We start from the raw sequence: 23948 nt of genomic DNA, 5'->3' as shown, positions 1-23948 counted from the left end.
ATACTCCCCCACCCAATCTATTTGGTCTGTCCCTTCTGTAAATTGTGAAACCGTTCGGAAAAACCTCATTGTTTGCTATAACTCCCGTGAGCCAACTTTCCGTTCCGACTACTATGTCGGCGTTTGTACTGACAAAAATATGTTCAATATCCGATATTTTGTTTCTAATGCTACGGCAGTTTAATGTTATAATTTTAATTTGGTCAATTACGTTTTGTTTTTCGGTTTCATGTACGCTAACAAAACTGTTTTGAGACGATTCGTGGTTAACAGAGACAAAATAATTACATTCACTTGCGTTGCTAATTCTGGATTTGGTTAATTTATTTTAAGGGATCAAGAGACCAGAAGAACTTCTCCAGTCCAATTTTCTCCTTGAGTAGTTAGTTAGCTTCGCTCCTGTTTATAAACTGCGGCATTATTCTACGCATGACCTCTTTATCAAAATTTCATTTTCTGAGACAAAGAATTTCATGACATTCATTCTACTTCAAGGATTCAATAAATTTTAAGAGCAGGTGGGAATTTCATCTGAAAAATAATAACGGAAACAGGAAAAAAGCGTAAAATTATATTATAAACATATTTAAAATGAAAAATATCTTCTTATTTTTTAAACTACCAAAAAATAATATGTAGAGGTTTGAATGGGGGAATAGCTAATTTTGATGGATCATTTTGTACACTGACCAATATTACAGGCTACCAAAGAACATGGCCAGTATTTCGCGAGATGAAATTACTCTATATCAGTTGTAACATGATTATTTAGAGAGGTTAAATACCGATAACTTGGAGTGAAATGGTTTACCGATTTCAGTTATTTTTTAAATACATATTGTCCTTTAATCAATTTTAATTAGTCCGAAACTAAACTAATGGTACTCATGAACAACTTGTTTTTTTAATATCGTAGGATAACAATATATGATAGTAATATTTCATACAAGCTTTGCAATAAAAAGGAAAATTCTAATATTACCTTCATTTACCATAGCTTGCAAATATTTAATAGCTCACAAATTTCATCAGCGTATTGTTTAGCGTTGTACTGTTTAGCATCTTTGATGCTAATATTTTATGATAATGACCATTTAAATGTGCAAGCAGAAGTCACGAGTACCAATCGGAAAATTGCAATGTGAGAAAGTTGTTTTAACTCACCATTCATAATTTCATCCGTGTTATTTCGTATGTGGAAGGGTAGATATCGTAAAATAGCGACTCTATTCGATTTTTACGCTCGAGCTATGCACCGCTTGCCAATATTTACGTTTGCCCTGACATGTTGAGAAAATATCAATACCAACATTTTCCGTGTGTACAAAGTTGTATGCTGTTTATATTGACAGAATTGAGCTCTTACGGCTAGTAGTATTAAAGGAATGAAAAACTCCAATAGCCGTAAACAGTTTACCTTTCTAAACAAAGTACAAATGAAATTAGCCTCACCCTTTCTCACTTCGACTTGTGTTGTCGTGACGATTACCCTTCAGTACGCTGAAGAGGGCTACTTTGTGGCCGAAATACGCGTGTTCGTATTCACCTTTCTTATCCCTTTCCTTTTTAACTTTTACATCTTCTTGACTTGTGGCGTTTGCCAACTAATTTCATTTGTACTTTGTTTAGAAAGGTAAACTGTTTACGGCTATTGGAGTTTTTCATTCATTTAATACTACTGGCCGTAAGAGCTCAATTATGGCCTTCCAGTCAACTGAGCTAAATAAATTCCACTAACTTAAAACTAAGATCGCTAAGATTGGTGAGGACATCTGTTTTCTTAAAAATTGTGAACAAAGCAACATCTTTCCTAATTTCATCAATTCACCTTCTCTTTACAAAAAACGGAATCTTCATTTGGACAATAAAATTAGGAGGAAAAATTTAAAAAGTACCCCATCTTCTTATTCTAAACGTAATTTTGAAATTGTCAAAAGCTTAAGATCTAAAGATTAATTTTACCTCAAGGCTGACAAAGGAAACTTGTGTGTGATTCTGGACAAAGACTAATATTTTTTTGTCAAACGGCTCTAATTCTGAGGTTAAAAAGAACCCAATTAACAAACTTGTGTCGCAATTTAAATCTGTTCTAAGTGATCAAGTCCCTAGTTCCCTATTCTCATTGATAAGAAAACAAAATTCAAACTTTACGTATCTAATCCCATTTTACCCAGACTTTATTGTCTCCCCAAAGTCCATAAGACAAACTGCCCCATTAAACCTATAGTTTCTAGCATTGATTCACCCACCTACCTTTTACCTAAATGGTTGGTTTCCCAATCCTCAAGCCTTAACTTCGTTATGGCTCACTCCGTTAAGAATAACGTAGATTTTGTTAATAAAATTAAAGACTATAACTTCTCAGAGGGTGAAATCATGGTGTTATTTGATGTCGCTAATCTGTTCCCTAGTGTCCCCATTGATATTGCTATCCAAGCATTGGAAAACTGGCTTAAATCTCTTCCCTTAGTTTCCAAAAAAATTGACGAATATGTCAGACTCACCAATTTGGTGATGAACCAAAATTATTTTACGTTCCAAGGTAAATTTTACAGACAAGAGTTTGGAACTGCAATGGGAGACTCTCTTTCTCCCTTCTGGGCGAATGTTTTCATGTCTCACTTTGAGTGCACTTTTAAAGAAAAATACAGTTACTTCCCCGGGGTTTATTTACGATACGTTGATGACATCTTCTCCGTATTTGATACGACTAAGTGTGACCCTAATGAATTCGTGAACAATCTCAATAGTCTTTTCCCCTCCATCAATTTCCAAGTACCTAAGATTTGGAAAACCGCGCAAATAACGCCTATTTTTAAAAGTGGTGACAGGGAGGATCCCAGTAATTACAGACCTATATCTCTCCCTTTTATCTGTTGCAAAATCTTAGAGCACATAATTGTCAATTCAATAATGAGACACCTTGACAATATTAACTTTTTAAGTGACATTCAACACGGATTCAGGAAAACCCGATCCTGCGAAACCCAACTAGGATTATTTACACATGACCTACTTTTCTCGGGTGAAAGAGGTAGGCAAGTGCATGCGATCTTTTTAGATTTTCAAAAGGCATTTGATAAGGTTCCCCATGGTAAACTCATTCATAAATTAAAGGTCGCGGGTAGAAACAAGAGCGCCATAAATTTGGTTAAAGATTTTCTTTGAGAGTGGGACCAGAGGTTAGTCCTTGATGGCGTTAGTTTCGACAGCGTTCGAGTCACGTCGGGGATACTTCAGGGAAGTGTATTCCAGCCGTTGCTTTTTTTGATTTTTGTTAACGATTTGAACCGCAAAGTGAAAAGTAAAATTAGGATGTTTTCCAAGATTATTCGGGTCTCCCACCGGGTCCACGTTCGTAGGTTTGCCGACGTTTCGATGGCCGAGTCGTCCATCGTCTTCAGGGCATGTCGTTACTCAGGTATTTGGCCGCCTTATATAGTTTGGTCAGGAGGTCAGGTCACGTCTGATTGGTCGGATGCTTTCCGCCTCTTGTTTTCCTTGATGTTCCTCAAAATGGGTTTCCACGCGTTACTGAGGGTTTCCACGAGTTACGCGGATCCACTGTCTCGGTTAATGGATTTGTTTTCGAGCCGGATCGCTATTGCTTCCTTAGTCAATCTTTCCCAAAATTTCTCTTCTCGGCACAGGATCCTCGTCTCCTCCCACCTAATGCTATGGTCGGAGATGATGCTGTGCTCTGCAATGGCCGACTTCTCAGGTTGGCACAGTCTGAAATGTCCTTGGTGTTCTTTTAACCTTGTAGCAATGGTCCTTCCGGTCTCTCCCACGTAGACTTGGCCGCACTCGCAGGGTATCCGGTATACTCCAGGGGTCATGAGGCCACAGGAGTCCTTTGCCCTTACTAATTCGTCCCTGAGTTTGTTACAGGGACGGAAGTAGGTGTCGATGTTGTTCAGTATTCTCGTGACCTTGCCCGAGACCGTGGAGACAAAGGGTAGACCCGCCCTTGCCAGTGGTTTTGGTTCGGCTTCCTTCGGTGTGGAGGCCCGAGGCTTGATGGTCCTTTTTAGCGCCAACGCGATTTCTCTCTCGCTGTAGCCATTTTGCCTGAAAGTCTTCTTATGGTGCAGCAGCTCCTTGTGAAGTCTTTCTGTGTCAGATATTGCTCTTGCTCGGGGTATAAGCGTTGATAGAACCGCCATTCTCTGGGAGGGGTGATGGTGACTTCTTCCGTTGAGTTAAAGGCCTGTGTGCGTCGGTTTGCGGTGGACGCTGTGTCCCAATGACCCGTCTGCTTTCCGGTGGACGAGTATATCGAGAAATGGAAGGCTATTGTTGACCTCCACCTCCATGGTGAACTGTATATTTGGGTGCAGGCTATTCATGTGCTCCAGGAACTGCTTGAGGGTCTCCGATCCATGCGGCCAGATGATAAATGTGTCATCCACGTACCGGAAGAAACATTTAGGTTTGAGAGGGGCTGATATTAGGGCCTTTTCTTCGAAATCTTCCATGAAGAAGTTGGCGATCACAGGAGACAGGGGAGATCCCATTGCCACCCCATCGGTCTGCTCGAAGAACTCGCCATCGTATTTGAAGTACGTGGAAGTCAGTGCGTGGTGAAAGAGATTCACCGTGTCACGATCAAACATGGCTTCCAGTAGTCTGAGAGTGTCTTTGAGAGGCACGCGAGTGAATAACGACACCACATCGAGGCTGATCATGAGGTCTCCTTCTTCGAGGCGAAATTCAGCCAAAGTTTTAACGAAGTTCACTTCTAACGAAGTTCAATTGAGTTCTTGATGTGGTGTTCACAAAGTCCGACGTGAGGTGACAGGATTCCGGTGAGGTGATTCCGGTGATTTGCCAATCTGGCCAACACACTTGTGTTCTTATCATAACAATTTTTAACGAATCTAGCGGATTTTGGAGCAAAGTTAGCGTCGGGAAAAGGAAAAAGGGTAGCATCGGGGCAAAGTTATCATAGATCATAAGGCTATTCTTGTAGAGTTAAAAACTAAGTTCGTCAAAATAAACAAAGAAAAGCGTAAAATATACCTATACAACAAGGCAAATTTTAACGGACTAAGAGAATATTTAAAGATAAAATTACCAGAATACAAGAAAAAAACACTGATAACCAATGCAGAGAACACTTGGAATTATTTCTTAAATATTTTACGCGAAGGAATGAAGACGTACATCCCGTCCAAACTCAAATGCTACAGTTAGAAACCTAGATGGTACAACGGGGAAGTCAGATCGGCATTAAGAAGGCAAAGAAACTACAGTCAAATTTTAAAAAGTGACGATATAGTTTATATGAATACATCCAAACAGCAACTAAAAGAATGTCGTAGTAAGACGAAAAGTATTACGCGCACAGCACTACACTCTTTTAAATCTAAAATGCTTAGCGAATATCTTGAGGAAAATCCAAAGTCATTCTGGTGCTATGTTACGGAAATACAGTGTAAACGTCCCACTGTTCACTCTTTGAACACGGAAAATGGAGAAATCATTACAGATAGCGTGAAAAAGGCAAATATTTTAAACCATTTTTTCCAGAGCGTCTACAACAAAAACACAAACGCACCAAACGATCCTCCACAACCACCCGGGGAACACATGAGCGATATTACACTGACCAAGAAGGGAATAGTACATCTGCTCCGCAGTATGAAAGCACACAAGGCACCTGGTCCGGAAGAAATACCTGCTAGAATATTAAAGGAATTACCCGAAGACATTGCCCCGTTTTTACATATTGTTTTTCTAAAATCGATAGAAGAAGGCTCAAGGCCTCGCGACTGGAAGCTAGCCCATATAACTCCCCTCTATAAAGGCAGCGATAGGGATAAACCAACCAATTACCGACCCATTTCTTTAACATCGATCTCTTGTAAAATATTGGAACACATTATTGTCACTAACATTATGAGATTTCTTGATACTAGGAAAATACTATTCCACAACCAGCACGGATTTAGGAAAAGCAGATCTTGCGAAACACAACTTGGTCTCTTCATTCACGATATAATTAGGTCGGGAGAAAACAACACACAAGTCGATGCAGTATTCCTGGATTTCAAAAAAGCCTTCGACAAAGTCCCACGCAATAAATTGTTACAAAAACTTAAATACTATGGGATCAATGAGAAAATAATTAATTGGATGAGACACTTCTAGTCAAACCGCAAACAAATAGTAGTCATAGATGGGTTGTGCTCAACGGATGAAGATGTAACTTCGGGCGTCCCCCAGGGAAGTGTAATAGGGCCTCTTCTGTTCTTAATATACATTAATGACTTAAGCACACACTTTGGTAGCAATCTGAGGTTATTTGCTGACGACACGGTGGTGTACAGGGAAATAAGGAGCCAACTAGATCGCGAGCTACTCTCTAGAGACTTAGGCAATATCTCGGAGTGGTGCAATAAATGGGGATTAACACTTAATGTAGATAAATGCGCAGTTTTGAAATTTTGGAACAAAGGAAGCGAGGAACAGGATATCAACTACAAAATCGAGGGTTCAGTATTGACTACGGCAAATCAAGTTAAATATTTAGGGGTTGTTCTAACACCACGCCTTTCATGGGGAGCACATATCAGGACAATATGCGGTCAGCTTTAAAGAAACTTGGCTTCATAAAACGGGAGGTGGGGAAATGCAATGAAAAAGTTAAAGAGAAGTGTTATTTTGCTCTAGTTAGACCTCATTTGGAATATGCCGCAAGTATTTGGGATCCGTGGGAGTAAATTTGGCAAAAAGAATTAGATAACGTCCAGAGAAAATCCGCTAGATTCGTTAAAAATTGTTATGATAAGAACACAAGTGTGACAGATCTCCTTGGGGATTTAGGCTGGGAACCACTTGAAGTGCGGAGAGAACAAGCGTGGCTTAGACTTTTGGAAAGATTCAGAACAAACGAGTTTAACTACGACACTGAAGGAATTATAATGGCCCCACACTACTTAGGTAGATCAGACCACAAAGATAAACTAAGGGAGATAGATTCCAGGACAGATAGGTACAAATACTCATTCTTTCCCCGAACAATCAGAAATCTTAATAGTAAGAAACCGAAGTAACTTTAGAAATATTGAAAACATTGAATTTACAAGTCGGAGCAAAGTTGAACACTGAAAAGCTGTAGGTATACTTTAAGGTGCATGTGTATGTAAGATGTAGATTGAGTGTTTGCATGTGTGTGGGGTATAAGTGTTCATGCATGAATGTATGCTATGTTTTTTTTGTGAATATATGATTTTGTGGTCATTGCGTGCGGGTTTTTTTCTTTTTCTTTTCTAAATTACGGGTGGTGTCCTAACACCCGCCGCTACAGGCCCTTGCGGCGGCTTGCGGGGTATTAAGTCGATGTAGACGTGGATGTAGATTTTTTCTGGACTTTATCTAATTTGTTAACGATTTGAACCGCGAAGTAAAAAGTAAAATTAGGATTTTCGCGGATGACACGGTGATATATCGGGAGATATCTGGGGATGAGGATCGTTTTATTCTAGCGCAGGATTTAGATTGCATAACTAAATGGTGTTCTAACTGGGGATTGACTCTAAAATATAATAAATGTTCGGTGGTAAATTTCTTTAAAGGATCAACGGGATTTGCTTACAAATTAGCTGGAGGTGACCTAGCAGTAGTTGATACGGTGAAATACCGTGGTGTCACATTCACAAAAGACTTTACTTGGGGGACTCACATACGTAAAGCCTGCGGTCAAGCATATAAAAAATTGGGATTCATTAGACGCATTGTCGGCAAAAGTGACTTGAAGGTCAAGGAACGTTGTTACCACGCTATTGTAAGGTCTCATTTAGAATACGTATGCGGCGTGTGGGATCCGAGTGAAAAAGGTCTCATTCGGGAAATTGAGAAGGTTCAACGCCGGGCAGCCCGTTTTGTAAAAAATTCCTACCATAAAACGCAAAGCGTCACCGAAATGCTCATGGATTTTGGGTGGAAATCATTGGCAGAGAGACGATTCAGTTGAAGATTGAAATTATTAAATAAATTCAGATCCGCATGTTTCAGCACCTAAGTCTCGCAAATTATTCGTATTCCTACATACATTGGTCGCTCGGATCATGCATACAAAATTCGGGAAATAGATGCCAGAACTAGCCGACTCAAGGACTCCTACTTCCCACGGACAATACGGGATAGCAACTGCAGGGTTATAGATAGCAAAAATTCCACTTGCCACCCTCAGCGTCTAAAAAATAATTAGTTGTATTTAAATGCATGCTCTTCCACTAACCTTATGTGTTTTGTTATAATAACCCATTCTTTCCGAATGACCTCATTCCTGTTCTGTTCATCTGTTTTTAAGTTTCCCTTTCAATCCCTCGTCCCTCTCCGCGGGGGCAAATTCCTGCTACCTTCAACGTTGGGTCGCATTCCCTGCCTTTTACAGACTCTTTGGGGTAGAGTGTTTTGTGGTGCATTTTCATGTGGTAGTGATGTTTCAATTTTTTTGCTTGTTGTGTCCTGGCTTTCGTGTTGTAGGATGGCTTTCATGCTGCATTCTGGGGTGGAGTTTTTAGTTGTTTTTCGGTATATGTGTTTGCATGAGTGTGTGCGCTGCTGTGTGTGTAATTTTCCGTGTTGTTTTTTTTTTTGCATGTGGTATTTTTCCTTTTTGCGGTTGGTTACCTAACATCCCCCGCCACACGCCCTTGCGGTGGCTTGCGTGGTATTATGTAAATGTAGATGTACCTCTCCCCTTCCTAAACCCAAACTGATCATCCCCTAAGTAATCACTTGCCCTACTCTCTATCCTTTTGTTTATCAACCTTCACTTCACCCTCTTCACTTACTTCAGTACGCTGAAGAGGGCTGCTTTATGGCCGAAATACGCGTATTCGTATTCACCTTTCTTATCCCTTTCCTTTTTACCTTTTATCTCTTCTTGACTTGTGGCGTTTGCCAACTAATTTAATTTGTACTTTGTTAAGAAAGGTAAACTGTTAACGTTAATAAAGGTAAACTGTTGCTACTGGAGTTTTCATTCATGTAATGGTATGCTGTTATTTGAGGTATAAACATTACGTAAATCATTAAAACAAGGAAGTAAAATAACGAACTTATTATTATATATAACAGTGATTATAGATTGTCCTAAATGTAAGGCAAACAATATGCTTGTCTCTTTTATCTACCAAATAATATTGCTTTTGCCTCAAATCGATTACCCAAAAATAAAGCAATATTTGATCAATTCGACAGAGTTGGAAAATATAAACTATATTATTTGAAAATGGTGGAGATTTTATTCAATAATAGACTGCTCTGACTTCCTGTAGAATTATATTACCTGATTTGCATGGTCGTGTGTGCAATGGTCTACCTAACATGAAATAATTATTTGAGATGGTCACTTTTCCTGTTTAAAATTAATACTTTTACCAACAAAATCCTAAATCAGTTTTATTACATGGATTTCAGTGCATTTTAAAAAAATCCTTTAATCGAAACCTTATTTGAGATTTCTCCATCGAGAGATCGAGGACATATTATTCAGTCAGAAATATAAACGGCTATGCGATAGGACGTGTTTGCTCATAATTTATTGTTAATAAGGGATTCATTACACTTACCTATCCAATGTGACGGCTATCAAGCTGTACACCGATGCAGCGACGGAAACACCTTGTACATATGGAACTGTCTTGCACATCCACCAGCCAAGCACCCACGCTGAAAAGATAAGTAAAATTGTAATTATCGTAATTAAACACAGAATTGATGTAGTAGAGAGTATTGGATTTCTTTACATCTACATCTACAAAATACCCCGCAAGCCGCCGCAAAGGCGTGTGGAGGGGGGTGTTAAGTCACCAAGCGTAAAAAGGAACAATACCACATGCAAAAAAACAACACGGAAAATTACACCCACAGCAGCGCACACAATCATGCAAAAATCCCTTCATCCAAAACTAATGCAAACAATACCGCAAACCACAAAAAACTGCGACCCTAGATGCAGCACGAAAGCCATCCTACAACACGCAAGCCAGGACACAATAAGAAAGAATGTGAAAAACCACTACCACATGAAAATGCAATGTAATGAGACCTTTTTCACTCGGATCCCACACGCTGCATGCGTATTCTAAATGAGGCCTTACAAGAGCGTGGTAACAACGTTCCTTGACCTTCGAGTCACTTTTGCCGACAACGCGTCTAATGAATCCCAATTTTTTATATGCTTGACCGCAGAATTTACGTATGTGAGTCCCTCAAGTTAAGTCTTTTGTGAATGTGACACCAAGGTATTTTACCGTATCAACTACTGCTAGGTCACCTCCAGCTAATTTGTAAGCAAATCCCGTTGATCTTTTAAAGAAATTTACCACTGAACATTCATTATAATTTAGAGTCAATCCCCAGTTAGAACACCATTTAGTAATGCAATTAAATCCTGCGCTAGAATAAAACGATCCTCATCCCCAGATATCTCCCGATAGATCACCGTGTTATCCGCGAGCATCCTAATTTTACTTTTCACTTCGCGGTTCAAATCGTTAACAAAAATCAAGAAAAGCAACGGCCCGATTACACTTCCCTGAGGTACCCCCGACGTGACTCGAACGCTGTCGGAACTAGCGCCATCAAGGACTACCCTCTGTTCCCGCTCTGAAAGAAAATCTTTAACCCAACTTATTGCGCCCTTGTTTATACCCGCGACCTTTAATTTATGAATGAGTTTACCATGTGGAACCTTATCAAATGCCTTTTGAAAATCTAAGAAGACGGCATCTTGCCTACCTCTCTCACCAGATAAAAGTAAATCATGTGTATATAATCCTAATTGGGTTTCGCAGGAGCGGGTTTTCCTGAATCCGTGTTGATTGTCACTTAAAAAGTTAATATTGTCAAGGTGTCTCATTATTGAACTGACAATTACGTGCTCTAATATTTTGCAATACATTCTACTGAGAGATATAGGTCTGTAATAACTGGGATCCTCCCTGTCACCACTTTTAAAAATAGACGTTATTTGCGCGGTTTTCCAAATCTTAGGTACTTTGCACCCTGCTTAAGGGATTATAGCAAAAAAAATTCATACAGAGAGTGAGGGTAAAGCTAACATCCTAAATCCATTCTTCCAATCACTCGGGCCTCATTCAGGAAATTGAGAAGGTTCAACGCCGGGCTTACGGCGGCGTACGGGCCGGGCAACGATAAAACGCAAAGCGTCACCGAAATGCTCATGGATTTGGGGTGGGAATCTGCCTTTTACCGACTCTTTGGGGTAGAGTGTTTCGTGGTGCATTTTCATCTGGTAGTGATGTTTCAATTTCTTGCTTGTTGTATCCTTGTTGTATCCGTGTCGTAGGATGGCTTTCGTGCTAAATCATGGGGTGCAGTTTTCTAGTTGTTTTGCGGTATATGTGTTTGCATGAGTATTGGATGAAGGGATTTTTGTATGAGTGTGTGCGCTGCTGTGTGTGTAATTTTCCGTGTTGTTTTTTTGCATGTGGTATTTTTCCTTTTTACGGTTGGTGACCTAACACCCCCCGCCGCCCGCCCTTGCGGCGGCTTGCGGGGCTTTATGTAGATGTTAGTTCTGAACCTTTCCAATAGTCTAAGCCTCGCATGTTCTCTCCGCACTTCAAGTGGTTCGCAGCCTAAATCCCCTAAGATACCTAGATCGGGAGGAAACAACACACAAGTCGATGCAGTATTCCTGGATTTCAAAAAAGCCTCCGACAAAGGCCCACACAAAAAATTGTTACATAAACTTAAATACTATGGGATCAACGAGAAAATAATTAATTGGATTAGAGACTTCATGTATAACCGCAAACAAATTGTAGTCATAGATGGGTTGTCCTCAACGGATAGAGATATAACTTCGGGCGTCCCCCAGGGAAGTTTAATAGGGCCTCTTCTGTTCCTAATATACATTAATGACTTAAGCTCACATGTTGGTAGCAATCTGAGGTTATTTGCTGACGACACGGTGGTGTACAGGGAAATAAGGTGCCAACTAGATCGCGAGCTACTCCTTAGAGACTTAGAATGTATCTCGGAATGGTGCAATAAATGGGGATTAACACTTAATATAGATAAATGCGCAGTTTTGAAATTTTGGAATAAAGGAAGCGAGGAACAGGATATCAACTACAAAATCGAGGGTTCAGTATTGACTACGGCAAATCAAGTTAAATATTTAGGGGTTGTTCTAACACCACGCCTTTCATGGGGAGCACATATCATGACAATATGCGGATCAGCTTTAAAGAGACTTGGCTTCATAAAACGGGAGGTGGGGAAATGTAATGAAAAAGTTAAAGAGAGGTGTTATTTTACTCTGGTTTGCCTTCATTTGGAATATGCCGCGAGTAATTGGGGTCAGTGGGAGAAAATTTGGCTAAAAGAGTTAGATAAAGTCCAGAGGAAATCCGCTAGATTCGTTAAAAATTGTTATGATAAGAACACAAGTGTGACAGGTATCTTAGGGGATTTAGGCTGGGAACCACTTGAAGTGCGGAGAGAACAAGCGAGGCTTAGACTTTTGGAAAGGTTCAGAACAAACGAGTTTAACTATGACACTGAAGGAATTATAATGGCCCCACACTACTTAGGTAGATCAGACGACAAAGATAAACTAAGGGAGATAGATTCCAGGACAGATAGGTACAAATACTCATTCTTTCCTCGAACAATCAGAAATCATAATAGTAAGAAACCGAAGTAACTTTAGAAATATTGAAAACATTGAATTTACAAGTCGGAGCAAAGTTAAACACTGCAAAGCTGTTAGGTATACTTTAAGGGGCATGTGTATGTAAGATGTAGATTGAGTGTTTGCATGTGTGTGGGGTGTAAGTGTTCATGCATGAATGCATGCCATGTTTTTTTTATGAATATATGATTTTGTTGTCATTGCATGCGGTTTTTTTTTCTTTTTCTTTTCTAAATTACGGGTGGTGTCCTAAAACCCCCCGCCACACGCCCTTGCGTCGGCTTGCGGGGTATTAAGTAGATGTAGACGTAAATGTAGATTTTCTCTGGACTTAATCTAATTTGTTAACGATTTGAACCGCGAAGTAAAAAGTAAAATTAGAATGTTCGCGGATGACACGGTGATCTATCGGGACATGTCTGGGGATGAGGATCGTTTTATTCTAGCGCAGGATTTAGATTGCATTACTAAATGATGTTGTAACTGGGGATTGACTGTAAATTATAATAAATGTTCAGTGTAAAATTTCTTTAAAAGATCAACGGGATTTGCTTACAAATTAGCTGGAGGTGACCTAGCAGTAGTTGATACGGTAAAATACCTAGGTGTCACATTCACAAAAGACTTAACTTGGGGGACTCACATACGTAAATTCTGCGGTCAAGCATATAAAAAATTGGGATTCATTAGACGCGTTGTCGGCAAAAGTGACTCGAAGGTCAAGGAACGTTGTTACCACGCTCTCGTAAGGCCTCGTTTAGAATACGCATGCAGCGTGTGGTATCCGAGTGAAAAAGGTCTCATTCGGGAAATTGAGAAGGTTCAACGCCGGGCAGCCCGTTTTGTAAAAGATTCCTACGATAAAACGCAAAGCGTCACCGAAATGCTCATGGATTTGGGTTTGGAATCATTGGCAGAGAGACGATTCAATGCAAGATTGAAATTATTAAATTAATTTAGATCCGCATGTTTCACCACCGAGGTCTCGCAAATTTAGCTCAATCAATATGTTACGCCTTGATATGTAATGTGATGCCTGAGCGGAAAAAAACGATGCTTGAGTAAGGTCTGGTTTTCAGAGGACCAAAAAAAGATAGTAAGAAAAAGGAAAGCACTCACCGGTTACCAATCAGAGTCGAAGGACAATAATCACCACAATTTACTGAATAAATTACTACTACCACACACTAGAGTTAACAAACCACACACAAAACGAAAACTATATAAACGAAGCAACGTATACGTTGACACTACACTACACTTCACTAAAACCAAAAGCACCAAGAATGTGTACTCTTTTACGCTAGCCTAAGAATTTTACCCTATTTTGTGGTTATTGCATGTGGTTTTTTTTCTTTTCTAAATTACGGGTGGTGTCCTAAAACCCCCCGCCACACGCCCTTGCGGCGGCTTGCGGGGTACTATGTAGATGTAGATGTAGAATAATCAAGCTGGCAGGCAGGTAGTCTCTGGTGGGTCAAACCGGTTACCAGGAGCGCTCAGTAGGCAGGTCCGCTCAGGTTGAGGGCCGGAGAGAGAATTTATTGTACCACCTGGGGTCGCGATTTGCTTTAACGTATTTTATAGGGATGAAATCTATGATGTTCTTTTGCATAGTATTGACAAATTCTGTTCAAGTTTCTTCCAAGTTGGCATGACTTAAGCGGGTTTTGACCTCGGGTAGTGAAGAGTTTAATTGATTGTTAAAAGTTTTAAATTCTGCTTTATGGTAATTTTAAATTTTTCTTTTTGTTTTAACAATCTTTTTGATTTCTATGTTCAAGTGGATAGTACCTGCTTTATGGCCACTCAAGCCCTCGTCAGTTGATACCCTAATGATACGTTCAGGCGTTTTTGTAAGAAATAGGTGCAATATGTTCTTTCCACGGTTGGGCATGCATACTGCTTGATGGAGGGAGTTCTGTATCATTCGAGAAAACTGTTTTTTGTATTTTTTCACCGTATAACATCCAGCAATTTGGGTATAGCGTTGGGCTTATAACCGCCGGACCTGGGTTTGAGTTACGGGGACATTTCTGGACCTCATAACATCATCCCAGCTGTGTGGTTTTCCTGGTATGAACTCTCTCTTGAAAATCGCAGGACAAGGAACTCCTCCATCTCCCCTGATACGTGTGAATTTCACGCGCTGTTGGGGTTAGTATTGCTTGAGCAATATCAAAACCAACAAACCAGCTTTCGGTTTAATTATCGTGGTAGATGTCTTATAAATGTGTAAGAATTATTTTTCTTGATGGAAAATTCATACCAAATGGTGCGAGTAAATTGAGACCATGTCAAGCAATGGTACAAGTGCAATTTTTCGGCCTATAGTACTCTGTCGGGTATCGGAATAAAGAATTTGAATCCGGATGGGAAGCCGGAGCTATTTTCCTGGCTTCCTTCCCCGCGGGGATCGAAACCTGGCGTTGTCAGGATATTTCAGATGCATCTCTATTGCCACTTGAAGTGTCATGTGGAGAGCACTTCAAGTGGATAACGCCGCACGTTTGATGTCACGTTAAGTTGTGTGCCTCGTTGGAGTCTTACGTCAATATAAGGCTAATGTCGGCACCGCGTTTCTCTTCACTATTCCCTCATTCCCTATATATCCTTGCGCTTCCAAAGTACTCACCCATCCCTAAGAGCACTTATGAATTTAACCGTTAATCACCTCCCTAAATACCTATTCCTGCTAATTTTATGATGCAATGCTGCATAAATTTTTGTCGTAGCACTGGAGTGGAACTGATTGAATGAGGTCACCACCATATTTTCGCTGTTGGTGTGAAAATCTTCCTGCCACCGTTTTAACTAGCTTAATTTGCTTTCTGCGTAAAATAGCGTTCATGCATTCCTAATTTTCATTAGATATAGGTGATATGTTTCTATAGTTTTGGTATACAAAAAATGGAATCTGTGTTATAAAATTTATGTACCTAAAATAAATTTATCCAGTCTGCCACAAGAACGGTATTCAGTTGCTGCTGGGGTCATTTCTAAAAGAATGGAGTCGTTCTAATTGATAAACGGGTTACTCGTTTTTATGTATTCGTATGTTTTCATTTCATGCGCTCGTTGAAGCTTCTCCATGGTTTATTTCGCTAGAGGCTACGTTGGAATATATCCTATTTCATACCTGTTTTTTACTTGTAAAATCTAGGTCTACACAAAAAATGCCTCTTTAGATAATTTCAAAGGGTCGATTTTTTCTCCATGAATCTGCAGTAGGCAGATTAAGAGTAAAGACAGCTTGAAGCGAAATTGTATCATGATATGGTCTATTTCTGTTGGTATTCCTAGCACTGATTGACAAAAAATATAGGAAGAAATATTTACCCAAATGAATCATTCCGAAGGTAACATTTGCTTGCGCAATTAAAAAGTTCCCGCTTCGGTTCAACATTTAGTACTGCTATCAATAAACTATTTATGTTATCACAGCTCCACCAATCTTTTACCGGACTCTGTGGCTGTGGTGTAAAGTAGCCATCCTGAAATCAAAATATCACGGGTTCGACTTTCGCTGAGGTAGATTTTCCTCCACACGCGTTGTAGATGTTCAAGACTTTTATTCTTGTTAATCCATTCCTACAAGCCAATATTCAAGCCAATATCTTAACTGTATTTGAAATGACCTTTATGGGAACTGTAAAATGATTCAAGGCCATCAACCAGTGGATGCCAGAGGATGCATGATTTAGAAAAGAATTATTCCTCAAAGGGAGATGTTTGGGTATTTTAGTACTTCTCTCTTTTTGCGTTGCGAATGTGATTATATTGCGTTAAAAATATGCTTCGTTATCTTTGAGACCTGTTTTACTTTTCTAGGTTCTGCCATCCCAAATTGTGTTGGTCAATTAGTTGCTGCGTTCCTTCATTGGATCTGTTCACGAGCGCTCATTTTTCCTGAATTTTGTTCTTATGATTTTTTGTTGTTATGTACTAAAATCTAGGCGTAACTTTAGCTATCTTCCAGTTAAGGGAACCATGACTACTGAAATAGATTTGCTAAATATGCATTCGAGAAACGACGTAGTATTGGAGAAAAGCATTTTAAGACTTAGTTGAAAATGCCATCTGCTTGTGGGAAATGTTTTTGTTTAAAAGCAGAAAGTTGTTAAGTTATTCCTTTTCAAGTTGGCTCTTTAATTGCGGTTTAAGACCGAAAGACATACGGGAAACCTAAATGCCTTCATCTATTATTTCCCTCTTATAAATTGCAGAATAATGACTACTTGATTACTTTTGTCTCCAAAACAGTAAAAATCTTTTCCTATAACTTATCTTTGAGAGTTTGTTTACAGCATTGTCACATGCTTAAATACTAATGATGTATAATTAATGACTTTTTCGGACGTCTCAATGATCATCAATAATTATCGATGCAGAACAGTGGTTCGTCACACGTAATACTTTCGTTCGATAGGAATATTACATAGACAGATAGAGTTACGAAATAATTCTACGCTTTCCGTTTACCATTTGTCATAATCGACTTCATATGGATTCCATTGAAACAAAATCCGAATGATTTTTAGGTATTCCTCAAACTCACTGAAATTTCATTTAAGGTAAACATACCTATAACTCGTATACCGTCCATCAAAGTCCTTAAGATCGCCAGAATTAATAATTACCTTGGCGAAAAGGATTATTGATGATGATTATTTCTGGTATGTTTCTGACTAAAAGAGTCTGGTGTATTTGAAGCCTTGATTGGGTTTTTTCCTACTTTGTATAATTAGTAGCCGGTGATCTTCGCCACAATTTCGGTTCTTGGTTCTCTTTATTTTTGCAACACTTATTCAAGCAGTTTCATGGATAATTAAATGTTGTATATAACATTCTATTATATTTACTGGGCACATAATATTAAAAGACCATTTTCCTCCTCGGATTTTTCAGAGGGTGATTTGATGCATTTATTTTAAATTAAAATAGAAATGGAAGAGGAATAGTTATTCTACAGATTGAGTAAGATATGATATTAGATTGATTATTCAAATAAATTTCAGTCACTTTGTCTCTGTGAAGCATTTTCTCTCGACGTGTCTTTGCATAATTGTCTCTTCCAATCAAGGGTGCTTCGCTGTATCCCAGCCGATATCAAGGTTTCATAAATTACATAATCGTAAATTCAATTGGACAAAACCTTCACATAGTTTGATTCCCATGCATTTTCAACAGAAAGAAAGATGAATGGTACTGTAACAAGCGGTTAATGAAATGCAAAATGTTATCAGATATGCGTATGGCGTTGCGTCAGCACGACAATATATGTGAAGAGTGCAGAAATTACGAGGCAGTACTCACGTCACGTAAGGTGCACGAAACGATCGAAAAATATTTGTTTCTGCAGTCATTGATTAAAGAGTGCCATTAACTTCCAAGCGAATCGTTAAACTTTAGGTAAAAAAGATCATAAAAATTCTATTTCGCAGCAATGTGAAAGGTGTTACTTTGTTTTGAGCGGGACCAATATCAAATTATTAAAATCTATAATTCAGGTTGAAGTCAGTCAGCTTTAGTCGCTTAAAATGGTGGTCATACTGAGACTTGTTGAAACCTTAGTGTTACTATGGAGAGCGAAAATTTCCGGATGCTCCCGGCGGTCAATTAAGCACCCCCAGAAATGACACAGCATATTCGCTCCTTGATGTTTTAACTATTTAAAACTCATTTATTATGCAACAGAAGAGTGCAACAATAAATAACATATCTGATAACACATGCGTCAAAATATAATATTTTCAGCTTAAATGTCAGACGTAAGGTCTATCAGGAAATGATAGAGTTAAACCTTGAAATGGGAGAGTACAGGATTGAAGTCATTCATTCATTGGATTTAAATTTTGTAAGTGATGACCATTAAGGTTAAGGATTTCCTATTCAAAGCATTGCAATTTGAGAGATTGGTGGTCCATTGGATACAGTTCTGGTCTATTGAATCGGTGTCTCAGGCTTGATTCCGGGTGACACTTCTGGATACCCTTAGTTTCATACAAGATGTCAGTGATTTTTCAGTTGCCATTGTCTTTGATTACTGTTATTTTCTCTAAATGGTTTTATATTCTAAGTTAAGTTGAACTTGGAAACCCGAAATAAGTAATAGATATTTTGATATGGATTACAATTTTAACTATGTACTCAATAGGTAGTGAATTATCTGATAACTTTGGATCTAAAAAACAATATTTTCCTGAACCTACGTTTCAAGCATTAAATAAATGATTTTAGCTGATATAAACCGAATTTCTCACTCCAAATGAAGTTTTTGAGATAGTTCTGAGAAAAAATGAACGGAGAATTGGTTGCGGAACATTATAATTTACTTGGAAATTTTGTCAACAGAAGATGGGCTCAAACTTGTGTGTATGAAACGATAGAGACCATGAGAGTGTAGGCAGGGTAGGGTAGAGTGCCGAGAGGGACAGTTGGGTGGATGTGCTCAGGGGAGGATTATATGGCCGGGGATGCGTGGGTGGGATTTGGCGGTTTGATCCTGGGTGGGTCAATGGGCAGATTTCAAGTGCGGAAGTGAAGGGCATTGACTTGAAGAGGGAGGGAGGAAATACGGCAATGTGGAGCGAGGATTATGGGCGGAGAAGGGGATGAGGGAAAGGACCGAATGGTAAGGGAAGAGGGAGCCGGCATTGATGCTAGCCGAATGCGCATGACCACCAATTTCTTCTGTGTGGAGTATTCAAAACTTGTTTCTGAATGCACAAAATTCTCTCTAATTGTTCAAATACTCATCCAGCAAAAGAGTAAGTCGGTAAGAAGGTGTGGTTGAAGAAATTCCTTTAACAGACCTGTGAACAATGTGCTTATTTGAGTACCAATGGTGCATTATTCAATTGGGTCTTATAAATTGTTATAGGAAAAAGGAATTTGTAATGCCACTTTAATATGCATTATTTGCAGCGTCGAGGGGTCCGCTGTAGTGCAACATCATGTCCTCATAATTTTTTCATGCAGTAAATGGAAACTTGGTCGTATAAATAAAATATATTCTACATCTACATCTACATAATACCCCGCAAGCCGCCGCAAGGGCGTGTGGCGGGGGGTGTTAGGTCACCAACCGTAAAAAGGAAAAATACCACATGCAAAAGAACAACACGGAAAATTACACCCACAGCAGCGCACACGCTCATGCAAAAATCCCTTCATCCAACATGCACGCAAACACATATACCGCGAAACAACTAAAAAACTGCACTATATTGAGTTGGAAGTATGAAGCGATATACTTGAGCCAATGAAGAGAATCTACCAGTTATCGCCCTACATCGTACATTATGGGGAGTCTATAATTGGAAGTCTCTTTACATATCCTTCCTTTCCCCTTCGATCATGTTCATCTGATGAAGGAACAATGCAAGTTGTCCCATACGAGAAAAATAAGGTCATCCAATTTTAATGTATGGTGAACCATAATTTGTAACTGTAAACTATTACGTTCGTTCGCAGGTTTCCGCGGCGATGAGTGGGTGATTTCCACATTTTTCGGGCTGCGTCCGCGTATGCCGTTTAAATGCACAACAGTTTCGCCAGCTATCCTGCTGGCGTCCTCAGGTCAAGGACGGAAAGAAGCTTGTTGCCCCGTCTTATATAGGGAAAATCCGGCGCCAATACCGGGAATTTTGGTCAAGAAATTTCCCGGCGCCAATACCGAATTGGCCAAGAAAACAATTCTTGCTTGCTGTGTCCTGGCTTGCGTGTTGTAGGATGGCTTACATGCTGTATCCTGGGCTGCAGTTTTTTGTTGCTATCTATATCTACTTAATACCCCGCAAGCCGGCGCAAGGGCGTGTGGCAGGGCGTGTTAGGACAGCACCCGTAATTTAGAAAAAAAAACCGCGTGCAATAACCACAAAATCATACATCCACAAAAAAAACATGGCATACATTCATGCATGAACACTTAAACCCCACAAACATGCAAACACTCAAACTACATCTTGCATACGCATGCGCCTTAAAGTATACCTAACAGCTTTGCTGTGTTTAACTTTGCTCGACAGTGTTTTGCGGTATATCTGTTTGCATGAGTGTTGGATGAAGGGATTTTTGCATGATTGTGTGCGCTGCTGTGGGTGTAATTTTCCGTGTTGTTTTTTGCATGTGGCATTGTTCCTTTTTACGGTTTGAGACCTAACACCCCCCGCCACACGCCCTTGCGGCGGCTTGCGTGGTATTATGTAGATGTAGAAGATGGTTTTATAAAGATTAGCCGTCAGTTCTTATTCGTATAATCTATAGTGCGGATATTAAATTAATATTATATTTTTAGCTTACTGCTTAATACATATGTGGAGCAAGTCTCATTGATTATACACTACTACTTCAATGGAAGTCGTTTAATGCTGAGTCATACAATTTCGCTTAAGTATAAATTTGCGCCCACTCGATAATGCAAATGAAACATGATTGATCAATCTCTGTCGAGCAATTGTACAATCGGGTCGAAATAACGAAAACTTACGTAAATAAGTGATATTTCTTCTGTTTGAGGAAAATACTTGTTGCTACATTAAAATTTGTGAACATGTATATAGATCGAATATCCTCAAAGGTTAGGCCACTTCAAAACTCACGGCTGCCATGCAAAGAAATGATTCGTGTATGAAAATGGTATTGCAGAGAATCGATCGTAAGATGGGTTCAAAGCTGTATATAAGTAGCAATCGTTAGCGCCGAGCATTTCTGAAACTATTTTAATGCTTCCCAAGAATTAAAGCAGTTTCGGAGATAAATATATAATTGAGTTCAGATTTTGATATTTTGACTACCCATGTTATTATATTATTTAAATCACTAGTGAATCTAATTGATAAAACAATCTTAGGTTCCTCAAATGGATGTAAATTTACTTAAATTCCATAATATCATTTATGGTATATTTACCTCTAGTCTATTACAAATGCTGAAATTTAAGACCACATATGTTATAGATTCTAAATACTTTTAGTCTGTGAACCTAATAAATATCGCTTTTCAATATGGCATCAAAGGAGGTCGCGGTTAGGGGAGTGTGCGGAGGCCAAGCGCTACCTTCCTACCCCATGGTATCGGATTTCTATCTCGAGGTGGCAGGAATTTTTAGTGGCATCCAATCCCTCTATCTGCTATATAGAAAATTAATTTATACTGTATTCTTTATATGTACGCTAAGAAAATAATAGTATATATATATGAATGTATGTATGTATATATATATATATATATATATATATATATATATATAACACTTAGCACTAGTGGACACAGACAAAAACACAGAAACACACAAAAAAAGAGACTCACTATTTTTCGAATTTTCGGTGGTCGTTGCCACCTTTATCAAGGAGGAGAGGGACAGAACTGAAGGGAATACGAGGGCTGGAGCGATGGATGGAAGGGGAAGGTGGGGAGGGAATTCCGAAGGGACGGGTTTGGAGGGGCAGCGTTAGAAGGGTGGGGAAAATGTAGAAGGTGATGGGGGTGGAAGGGGGATGAAAATATAATTAGAACAGGGTAATTAGTGCCTAATATTGATTCCTGGCCAGTTCCAGGACTCCAAAAGCCAGATGAAGGATTGCTCTAGTGTTTTCAGTTTCAGAGGAGGATCAGAGGGTGGGAGGGATGCTATGATTGATACACTATAGCATTTATCAAAGGGAGTGTTGTGTTCGGAGGCGTGTTTGGGGATAGGGAGCATGTCAATGAAGGAAGAGTTTTTGCATGAGGCTCGGTGGTTGTTGATTCTGATATTGAGGGGTGTGGTGGTTTGCCCAATATAATAGGCAGGGCACAGTTGGCACTTCAGAAGGTACACTACATTGCTAGAAGTGCAAGTAGAGGAGGGAATTGGTGGGAGAGAGTTAAAAAGCGGGTGGGAGAGGGATGGAATTTTGGTTTTGAAAATAGGGCATGTTTTACATCTGGGTTTATTGCAAGGCGTTGGAGTGGTTTTAGGACGGGTTGGGGATTTAAGGAGTGGATTTGTTGATTTGAGGAGATCGGATAGGTTGGCGGGGCGTTTGAAAGTAACTGAGGGGCATTTGGGAAAAAGGTTGGCGGTGGCATTATGATTTTTTAGGATAGGGTAGAGGTCTTTCAGGATTGATCGTATAGATTCTAAGCCCGGGAAGTATGTAGTGCAAATTGAGAGAGGGTGGGGTTCTGCGGTGGAGGAAGGTTTGGGAGTGTACGCATGTTTTCGGATTCTTTTGTTCAGGAGGGATTCGGGATAACCTCTTTTTAGGAGGGAACAGTGTAGACTTGAAAGGAAATAATCAAGGGAATCAGGGTCACTACAAATTCTGTGTCCCCTTGTGGATAGGGAGTAAGGAATGGAGCGTTTTGTGTGATATGGGTGGCAACTATTGTAGTGTAAGTATTGCTGTTTGTTTGTGGGTTTAATATGTACAGAGGTGTGAAATGTTTGGTTTCTTAATGTAACATTTACATCTAGGAAGGTGATTTGGGAGGAGGATACTGTAGAACTGAAGGAAATAGAGGACGAAGCATTGAGGTCGGAAATGAAAGCTTTCAGGGAATCGGTACCATATTGCCAGAGGAGGAAGATATCATCGATGTACCTGAGCCACAATAGAGGTTTCAGTGGTTGTTTTGACAGGAATTTCTTCTCTGCGAGACCAAGAAAGAGGTTTGCATAGGAAGGGCTGAACCTGCTACCCATGGCACAGCCCTTGATTTGTAAGAAGAATTTGTCGTTAAAGAAAAAGGAGTTGCGGGTGAGGATGAACTCGGAAAGACTAAGGAGAAAATCTGTGCTGGGTATGTGTGGCTCAGGGCGTTGGGAGAGGTAATGTTTGAGAGCGGAGAGACCTTCTGAGTGGGGGATCGATGTGTATAGGGATGTTGCATCTATGGTGGCCATAATGATCTCAGTATCTGGAGGGAGGGAGGTTGATTTTAGCCTTTCCAGGAAATGGTAAGAATCTTTGGTGTATGACGGTAGGGAATGGACTATCGGTTGGAGATAGTGGTCTACAAATGCAGAGATTCTTTCAGTTGGGGAGTGACGGGAGGATAAAATCGGACGACCGGGATTCCCAGGCTTGTGAATCTTTGGAAGGATATAGAAATGAGGGGTGCGTGGGTGGGGAGGGGAGAGGAGGTCCAGGTCTGAAGGAGATAGACCCTCATTTGGCCCGTTGGACACGAGAAATTCAATAAGTTCCTTCTGAAGTGCGGGGTTTGGGTCTTCGGGGATTTGCCGGTATGCGCACGTATCCGAGAGTTCTCACGCACAATC

The 23948-nt window shown here is 39.7% G+C and overlaps 1 protein-coding gene across 2 annotated transcripts in view; it reads right to left on the bottom strand.

The window, feature by feature from the left end:
• Window positions 1-23948, bottom strand: part of LOC139687020 (neuropeptide SIFamide receptor-like) — a 465437-nt gene that overhangs the window by 259542 nt on the left and 181947 nt on the right. For both annotated transcript variants that reach the window (XM_071584113.1, XM_071584112.1), the window contains exon 2: window positions 9585-9684. In XM_071584113.1, coding sequence (XP_071440214.1) covers window positions 9585-9684 — 100 coding nt within the window. The remainder of the gene's footprint in view (window positions 1-9584; window positions 9685-23948) is intronic.

Source organism: Hetaerina americana, unplaced genomic scaffold (assembly GCF_022747635.1).
Source record: "Hetaerina americana unplaced genomic scaffold, ioHetAmer1.1.p SCAF_16, whole genome shotgun sequence".
Classification (NCBI taxonomy): Eukaryota; Metazoa; Arthropoda; class Insecta; order Odonata; family Calopterygidae; genus Hetaerina; species Hetaerina americana.
Note: the sequence above shows the minus strand (reverse complement) of the source record. Positions and strands in the feature narration are given on the sequence as shown.